The following is a 10,063-nucleotide window of genomic DNA, read 5'->3' as shown; positions in this document are numbered from 1 at the left end:
GAAGGGTGACTATCAACGAGAATTGGGTTATTGTATTCATTTCTGTTAGGAAAAGCACTTACGATGAGCAAACATCTATCTGGTTGCACGATGCTGAAACTTATTAACATGCAGAGGGTGCAAGGCACATCAGAGAAAAAGCACTCATGGCATGCTTTTGTCAGTTAAGAATCAGCAGCAAGGGATTTGAAGAGGAAAAACTGCTGTTTTTCTGTGATTGAACTGCAAACATGAAAAATATATACTGGGGAAGCTCATAAAAGGGAATAAAAGAATCAACAACTAAAGGGAACGGCATCAGATTGAACTGAGCCTACTCTTCACATATTACATCATACAAAAAAATAAAGGTTATGAAAATTTTTTTCTCACAGTAAACTCACTAATCAAATTCACCTTAAGAGAGCCTGGTTTGAAAAATGTGCAGTGATGCCCTTCCCTCGTATATAATACACAAAACTACCGCGTCTAATATGAGAACTCGTGACCTCGGATTGATATATACTTCTTCACCCATATGGCAATGTCCTCCGCACAAGCTTGTGCCTGAGGTGTCTTGAGGAGCATGTCGAGTGTGGCAAATTCATGAACTGCATCTTTGTATTCAAGGACTGGTGCATCAACATTCACTTTTCGGAGCTCCTCAGAGTAAGCAATCGCACGGTCCCTCATCCAATCATGCTCGGCCACCACCGTCAGGGTTGGGGGCATGCACTTCAATGGAGGCCCCCTTCCGGGCACGAGAGGGTTTGCAGCTGGATGGTCTAAGCTGTACTCGGCTTCAGGCAAGAACAGTCTCCAAGCAAGTACGCACATGGACTTGTCATAAAAATAAGAGTTTGCAAGCTTTATTTCTGAGTGGGTGGGTACACTGCCAATGAAGAAGGGATACATTAGAACCTGGGCTACAACCTTGACAGGCTCAATGAGCTTCCCAGCTTCAACAGCCTTGCGAGCCACAAAGTCAGCAATATTTGCACCACAGCTCACACCAAGGAGAACACATCTGTGTCAACACAATAATAACTATATATTGAGCCAAATACTATAATGGAAACATAACAGCAACTGTCACAGAAATTAGACTACATAGAAATCATAGATCAAAAAAAATACAGTACACACTTTAATAGAAGATTGAGGAAACCAAACACCACAGCTAGATTTCATGCTACTCAAATAGACAAGAAATGCAGACCAAATTACTGAAATCTGTTTAACATAGGCCACTTATCACAAGAAAGGAACTAATCTCTAATCTAAACAACAGTCAACTTGGACTTTGCGGGTATGACTGTGTGACAGTTAACAATGGGCTAATACTACATGGAGCAATAGTAGAAAGTAATGGCCCAAAGAATCATTCCATGCCATCAAGATATATAACACTTTGGAACTCTTTAGTAGCACATCAGTCGAATTATTGCACATAAGATGAGGTATTCTCAAATGGTGACTTCCATATTGGTTCTTAAGAATTATAAATGCAACAACTGTACCAGGTGAAAAGTCACAGTATAGATTACAACTAATACGTTCAATGGACCATAAGACTGGTACAATTTGGATAATATGCCGGTGTCAATTTCAAATGACGCATCACCTTTGGGAGTTATATGTTGGCATCTGCTATAGAAAAATCAGATCTGGGTTGCTCCTACTATCTCCCCAGCCTTAATTAGATAACCAAGTTTAGCATTTCCAATGGTGTACATGATGATTAAAGTATTGGCACTGTAATGCAACTAGATTAACAGTTTTGCAACTGCCTAAACATTCATAAAGACAATTTTTTCGTGAGATATTATGAAGATGGTCCCCAAGATGATTCATTTCCCAGAAGCTGGAGATTGCAGCTTCCTAATGCAAATCCTCTTCAGTTTCCATGTATCATATGAATATCATCCATTCCACCTTTTCTTCATTCAAAATCAACAGAAGTATGGTGTGATCACAACAATATCTATATTTCACTCTAAGTTAATCCTGCAGGCTAAAAATAATTTGCAAACAATTAGAATCAAGCACTATGAAATTCTTTGATACGCTACGGGACATCCAGGCCTCTTCTGGTTGTCATTTCTTAATTTTAGTAGTCAACAAACCTTAAAAGAATTTGGAACCCAGACCCAATGTGTCTTTCTTCTGAGCCACTTATAACACTAAAAGAATGGTGATACATGAGGAATTAGTAGTGAAAATCCTTAAAGCCCACCATCACTAGGATGATTGGAAGTTGAAACCGTAATGGCCGAGGGCTATACCTGATATGGTAAAAGGTCACACAAGCCACAAGACCCTAAGCAGAATCTTAGGAGTTGAAGCGGCTCAAAATCTTAATTATGATGAAAAACTTTTGGCTTATAGATGATCCTATCCGTGAACTAGGAGCAACTTCCATTGTTATCATTTAAGGTGATGCTGCAACACATGAAAAATTTGCCTTTTCTTGAACTTCTCTATATCAAGAAGCAGGATAAGTCCCTTCCATTACTCACCCATTCATATAGCATCAAGAGTTCAAGACAACTAAAATAATCAAATGCTCTATTCTATATTTTGAATGCATAATCTTAATAGCATTCTCTTTCCAAAGGTTCACAATTGAGTCTAAGAGTCTGACATTTTGGTCAAATTGAAATTTACAATGAATCTAATTGATTATCCAAAGTATTTTCAGCCAAAGATTTTAGGTGATTATTCTGTCATCGAATGATGTAACGTTTTAAAAGGCATTTGGTAGGTATTTAGCAGCTGAGGAAGTTCATGGTGTATGGTGGATGGCAGGTGCCATGGTAGGTAACTTTAGACCAACGTGGGCCTTCAAAATATATTAGTTTTTTTACTTTACGAAGAAGCCCACATAATGTCTAATTCAATAATCAATATGATCAATTGTTAATTATATTAAGATTTAATAATTGTACATAACTATATCAATTGTTTTTCTTGTAGAGTTGCATTTAACCATAAAACTATGCAAGACTAAAGCTGAAAGAATAATTAGCTTTTAACCACTATCCAAAAACAAATAGAAGAAGCACAATGGTAGCTAGAAAAGCAGTCTTTCTTTCAGCTCTGAAGAGAGAAGTCAGGGAGGCAAAATATAAGCAAAGCACAAGAAACAAAAAACAAAAATATTGGGGGTGGGGGGAGGAATCTCCTTCAGCGGCCAGAAACACCTCTCTTTTCCATCAGCCGCCAAAAGAAAAGAAAATGGAAACAGGCAATAAGAACATTAACAAAATAAAAGAAAAAATAAGTGGCCAATATAAAAAACGGGAGCAAATTCCTTGACCTAAATAAAACTACCCACTCCTCTAAAATAGATAAGTCAGCCACCATCCGGGTATGGCCCCACCATACATCGACGATCAAGCTTGCCACGGACCTGGACACCATGCCCGACCCCCAAGGGTCTTGGCATGGCAACAACGGCTCAAAACCACCATGGTGGCTGCCAAAAACCTTTTCTTCAAAGAACAATGGATAGCAGCAACCAATAACAATATGGTTATTGCAATATACTGTTCATTCAATGAATTAAATTTTGAAAACGTGGATTAAGAGACACAACAAGGCCAATCAACATGTTAAACAGTTTATCAAGAAAGACATATTAGCATTCAATCTATCATAAGGTTTTTTAAAATTCATCCTAAAATTAAAGTTTTTAGTAGTACGTGCATTCTGACCACTACAGTAAAGCAAATATATTTTTTAAACTAAAAATTCTAAGCTCCTCACTCTATCTCAAGTATTGAGGTATCGTTTGCTAATGCTAATGTCAGTGCTTGGCATGCACCGGCATGCAAGTGTCATATATCAAATTATTAGGCATTCCCCCACCCCCCTCTCTCCCCTACCCCCTTCCCCACTACCACCCTCACCACTTCAATTATTAGGTTCAAGTCAAGCTAGTGACTCGAAAAACTCAGACTTAATTCATGCCTATCCAAACTTCTTAATTCAAGCCTGTATGACTAAAGGCTCACAAACATTTTTGGTCAAGCCCAAGCTAGGGTCATCTAGGCATATGCCTAGTCCAACATCAACCCTAGCATCAAGATATGATCAATAAAAACTTGAAAAAAATTTTTGGCTATCTGTTGACACCATTCCTTTGAATTGGTGTAGTAGTTCTTGCCAAGTTGTCCTTAGGACAAGAGGAAGCACATCATGTAACTTACAAAGCCACTTGAGACAAGGGAATAGCTACCTTCTTGATTACATAATTTCAGCTCATGCAATTATGAAGAAACACAATGTTCTAGGAGACTTGGAAAGCATCCAGAAACAGAGGGATAAAAGCAAGGTCAGATACAGAATTTATTGTCATTCTAACAGGCAAACCTAAGCCTCGTCTAAAAGTTTTTGCTTTTCTCCAATATCTTTGGAATATAAAGTATATAGCTGCAGTTGTTGCTACCACAATCATCAATGATGATTCAGTTCACTTAGCCTATGTTTGGAGAACAAACATGAGCTACTAAATAACTGGTAATAATGTTGAACAATTAGTGTTGTTTCTTAAGGATTCCAAGTAAACTACATGAATATTTCAGAGTTAAGCACCCGGAAACAAGAGGTGTAACAAATAAAACTAGGAGTAGATTTATCATTTACATCGCTCTAAAATATCTTGAGATCACACCAATTTACCTTGCCCCTTCTCACTCACATCTTAAATGCTCAATGCTTGTTATAAAGAATGAGATGCGGTATTACGGGTTGTTACTGCATGTATGATAGAATGCATAGCTCTGTATGATATGCATCAAATGCTATTATGCTAGTATGTATGCAAAATGGAATTTCGCATATGCTTGTTTTGGTTCAACTCAAATCAGGTTGAAGTTTGTATAACTTAATTAAGGATAAGTTCAAGTTTAGGCAGGTTGCCTAAGTCCGTTAGCCCTACCGTAACCTATCCTGAATCAGTTAATTTTTGATAGCATATTCTGAAGCAACACATCTGAAGTTTGAGATATCTACCCAGATTTCATTCTTACAATCCAACATCAATATTCAAAAAACTGGAGTACAATTATATCCAGTCTAAGATCAAAATGATTTAATCGGTTTGTTTTGCTTCAACATGTATGTTATAAGAGTTAATGCACCAGGTAAAGAATAACATGTGAAGAGAAAGGGGGAAAATAATTGCTTTTCCTTGCACGTTCCACATTTATATATCAATCTCCACTCCAAGTTTATTGCAAATAAGAGAAACTAGTATTTAGGCGGTCAGTTTAAGAAAAAATTATCTAATGGACTTATCAATGGATGAATTGTTTCTAAGTGAGTGCTAGAGACTTGAATGGATGATTGTGATCCTGTTGATGAATCAAGAGGAACTACAATCTGATGGACCATTATGATTATCAGCTTATGCACAACATGTGAGACAATTTGATAAATTTGCAAGGAATAGTAAGTGGATGATTTTGATCCAACCTTATGGTAGAATTTCACTTCACTAGCAACATAATTGACTGGAATAGATGCAGGATTTGATGGAAGGTTGTAATTTAAGATGAAGGAGAACTGATTGATGGCAGTGAGCCCATCATTAGTTTTGTGAAGTAAAGAATCTAAATTTCCATTTCCAAAGTTGGTATAATTATGTCAATTGATAAATATGCTCTCAATTCTGATGATGCCCTACTTCTCATTAACCCATAAGAGGTGCAAAAATTGAAATGCCTTGGACCCAATGAGTGGAAGAATCATAACGACACCCTTCAGAACTCACCCATTTGAATTATATGTGATGACATATGCTCATTATTAATCAACTATTTAATACCTCACTCATTCTCACAGAACTACTTGTGCAACTTCTCCAATGTAAATTTTGCATATCCTAAAGGAAAAACTATTGTATTTCTCTCTTCTAGTGATCTAAGTCTAGCAAAATACTATAAAGTCACAAGTAGTGCAAGACTAGTAAATCAAACTAGTAGCATTGTAGCATTAAGAAAACTAGAAACAGAATAAAATTCACATAGACTCATGTAACAATGGGTCCTGACAAAATTAAACAAATAGGTTCAACAGGTAAATGTCATTTAAAGGGAAAAAAGAATAATCAATGAAGGATGATTTAATATTTTGGAGGCAAGCCAAAACACAAACAAATAAGATGGCTTAAGTGAATTTGATCCATTATAGAATTGAACTATTGTTAACTCAATCACATGGCAGGGAGTTAAGCAAGTTTATATCAGTGCAAACAAGCACATAACATGAAACAGGAATTTTTACATTTTTAAAATAGAAGTTATTATTTCCCTCTTCCTATCATTCTAGAAAGAAAGGTATAATAGGCATCTATGAGAATCAAAATTCTATTATATCTTCTCTACCACTAGCATGAGAAATTCGAATGAGCCATCACATACAGTGTTGGCAATAAATCAGGTTGTTAGTTCTGGATCTGTTTTTGAAAAAAGAAAAGCACACATAACCTGTTTATAATCAGGCTGAAAGGTATAAAACCATATCCAACCATTTGTATAAACTCATGTGTAACCTGCTAATCCAATTAGTGCTCCACTTCTCAATAATATACCCGAGTGAAGAAAACTACAATATGGGCAAAAACGGGGAGCAAAGGTTGGTATCCAAATAAAATTTAGTGGAGAAGAAAATGTGATATATCTTAAACATGCCTCCATATTCTTAAATGGACAGAGTGTGTCTAATAAAGCAATTGGTAAGACTGCAAATAGTCCATCCATACAGAACCATATTCCATAATATTTTTCTTTATTTATAGCAAAACATGATTCATAACCATGCTCAATATATGCATTGTCCCTAGCATGAGTACTTTCACATCACTGATTGTCCACATAACTTCTTTTACTCTACTTGGCTTCACATGCATTTGCCCATACATTTTTACAAGCAGAAACAAAAAGCTCTGAGGTCAGGCAATGGATCATACTTTAAAATTAGGTTAGAAACTCCAAAATCCTTGTCATAATATTCAATTAACTCTTCTTTAATAATATTGATCCTTCAAATCCAGCCAAAGACCACCTCGCAAACATGAATCCCCAAGACCACCCTAAGCATGACTTGTATGAATTCCTAAACGTCTCAAGCACAATCTAGTAGATTCCATTCTTATACTAAGCTTACTCAATGCAATCATAGCTAATACAACTGTTGGGGTAGATCCTCGTCACTTGCCCGACTAGCCAGCTTCCTTGACTCTCGACCGACTATCTGCACTTCGTTGACCAGGTTGCTGCGATTCAACCTAACTTCGATCAATAGGCCTAGCCCCAATCGGCTTTCGACCGACTAAAATCGACGATACGTGGCCGACCAAGAGCAACGGCTCGGTCGAGTCCATCCTTTACGGACTTGGTTCGACATGCAGTTTGGACACAACTTACAGGTTGGCCGGCGATATTCGGCATGTAGCCGACTACATATCCGGTATCCTACCGACTGATTTAATCAACGATTGGATAGCACCGCTCAACAGACTCCTTCGGCCTACTACCGAGTCCACGAGCATGGACGTCAGCCGAGCAGCTGAACATCAAACATGACCTCCACACTATCCCATCAGGTCACATCAAATCCCACTATCCAAGAGCTATATCTTGCGCCGCCAGCTGCGTACTGTGATAAGAAACTACGAAGTCATTGATTATGCCCATGAGATCATTAATTACACCCTATATGCGATAAAGCGCGCTGCCGCAGCCACCTGCCCACCGAACAAAAGGTACGCCCACCGTCAGAGCCAATAGGTCAGCCTGTATTGCTCAGTACGGCCAAAAAATTCGAAATGGACCTTCTCGCTCTCTCCTTACCTTGATCCCTCTATAAATAGATGTAAAAAGGGACCCTCCAGGGAGGCAATGCATGCTCCAATGCTGAGACTCTGCTCCTCTTTCTAACAAGTTCCATCTCTAACTTGAGCGTCGAAAGAGAAGCAATCTCCAATGGGACTTCTCTTACAGGTCTTGCACCCCTGGCGGCCCGGTGCTCCACCAAACCTTAGCAGCTTCGGTATCAAGCGGAGATCATTGTCAACGCACATTATAAGTTCTCGCTCTTGTCCTTGACCATCTCTATTGTGCCCTATTTTCGGTGGACTAACTCCTTTCTTCGGCTTTCTGCCGCGCAGTGATCCGGTGCAGCGACTCGGCTCCTGGCCGACTATCCCATCAGAGACAGACCGCAACAACAACCATTCCACCACACATCCATTTCAATATCCTCATCTTCTTATGCTCACTGTTCTCTATTTTCCCCTGCTATGATTTGATCTTTGTGATAAAGTTATCTACCATCAAGATTTCCGTTCAGGAATTCATGTTATTCAAACTTCAAAATAGCAAGGTGTAAACGCATCTCCACTTCAATGACAACATTTCCGTTTTGGTTACAAAATCCTTGTCATTTTACCAGTTTACTCAATCAAGTGCATATTACAGCCATTAGTTCTATTAAGCTATAAAGTATGCACCATTGTTTCCATAGGTAGGCTAGTATGTTACGGCCTTAAAAAAAAAAAAATCGATGGTTCCACCTAAGAAATTGAAAGAATAAAAAAAGGGTACTCCGCCCTAACACTTCAACCGAAAACATGAAGCAATTTAGGACTTTTGGTAAATTAAATCACTTTCAAGAACAGAACATTTAATATTAAGTTTTGTAAACTTTGTGTCTTTGGTCGCATTGGATGGCAATAAATGTAGTTTTCCGTTCTTCTCAGTAAGAACAATTCAAGCAGAAGGCATCTACAAAACAACTACTTTTCAAGAACATTGCAACCAAACCACATTCTATATTATTTTCTCAAGAAGAAGAATGCAATTTATACAATCTCCAAACTCAATGGAATATGAAAGAAAACATGAGAGAGAGGGAGAGAAAGAGAAGGTAGAATATGCATCTTCTGAAAAGAAAAATTACCTGGAAGGATCAGCATGAGCTGCCAACCACGGCTCCACCGTTGACGCCCCAAACGTGTCAACAATGTCCGCCCTCTTCGAATCACCATCCCCTCCTCCCTTCACATCGCCCAAAGATTTACTGCACTCCGCGAGATTCGCCTGCTTCCCCAACCAATTCAGCACCTCCAGCCCGTCCTCGAACGCCGCCGGGTACCGATTCTCGGGCGCCAGCCTGTACCCGACCGCAATCACGATCACATCGCACAGCTTGGCGATCCGCCGACAGAAGACATCGTTCGCCGCGCACGTATTGCTCCCAGCGATGAACCCGCCCCCGTGGAACTGGAGGATCACGGGGAGCTTCCGACTACCACCTGAGCGGTGGCGGCCGTCGCCCGCGACCGAGGGGAGGTACCCGCGATAGGATCCACCGCCGACGCCGTTCTCGGCGGCGGATCGAGGCGCGTCGAAGCTGCTTCGACGGGCGGCGCGGTCGTTGGCGGGGGCGGCGTTGCCGCCGCAGCTGTTGCGGCGAGGGGGATCAAGGGATCGGACGGCGGGGTGGGGTTTGGGGCGGGGGAGGGAGGAGTCGGGAAGGAAGATGCGGAGGGAGAGGGAGGTGAGGGGATCGATATGGATGTCTTTGGTGGCGACGCCGTCGGGGCCGAAGGAGGGGTTGGCGGGTGCCATCGACTCCTCCGGGCGGGATGTGATGCCGAAGTGGCCTGCGGTGGCGGTGGCCGCCGCGGCTCCGCCGTCGATCCAGCCGTGTAGCCGGTGCTTGAGCAGCAGCTTGAAGAAAACGCTGTACAGCTTCACCGCCACGCTCGGCATCTCATCCAATCAATCTATAAATCCCTCCTTCTCTCTGCTTTTATTTTCTATTGGGGAGGAGGAAGAGGGAAAAAAGGAATAGGATGGCGTGGTGGACAGATGGGGTTCCAAGTTTGAATTAGGGATGGGGCGAGTTGAATTATGGGATATTTCTATTGCTTCTGAGTTGAATAAATCAGAGAGGAAGAGGAGGAGGAAATGGGGGTTTGGCTTCTCTGGATGCGTTTTTGGGTCCCTGCCATTCGCCGTCATCAAATTAATTTTTTCCTTTTTTATTTTTATTTGGCTTTTACTGCGTCGGAAAG

At 40.3% G+C, this 10,063-nt stretch overlaps 1 protein-coding gene across 1 annotated transcript; it reads right to left on the bottom strand.

Annotated features, from left to right (window-relative positions):
- Positions 1-257: 257 nt before the first annotated feature.
- Positions 258-9,989, bottom strand: LOC105053003 (probable carboxylesterase 16). Its single transcript, XM_010934001.4, has 2 exons — positions 8,944-9,989; positions 258-1,006 (listed from the first exon to the last, which is right to left on the bottom strand). The coding sequence occupies exons 1-2, from the start codon at positions 9,756-9,758 to the stop codon at positions 469-471; spliced, it is 1,353 nt and encodes a 450-aa protein (XP_010932303.1). The 5' UTR covers positions 9,759-9,989; the 3' UTR covers positions 258-468.
- Between the last annotated feature and the right edge of the window lie 74 nt (positions 9,990-10,063).

The sequence above is a fragment of the Elaeis guineensis genome, chromosome 10 (genome assembly GCF_000442705.2).
Source record: "Elaeis guineensis isolate ETL-2024a chromosome 10, EG11, whole genome shotgun sequence".
Classification (NCBI taxonomy): Eukaryota; Viridiplantae; Streptophyta; class Magnoliopsida; order Arecales; family Arecaceae; genus Elaeis; species Elaeis guineensis.
This window is presented reverse-complemented; position numbering and strand designations above follow the sequence as displayed.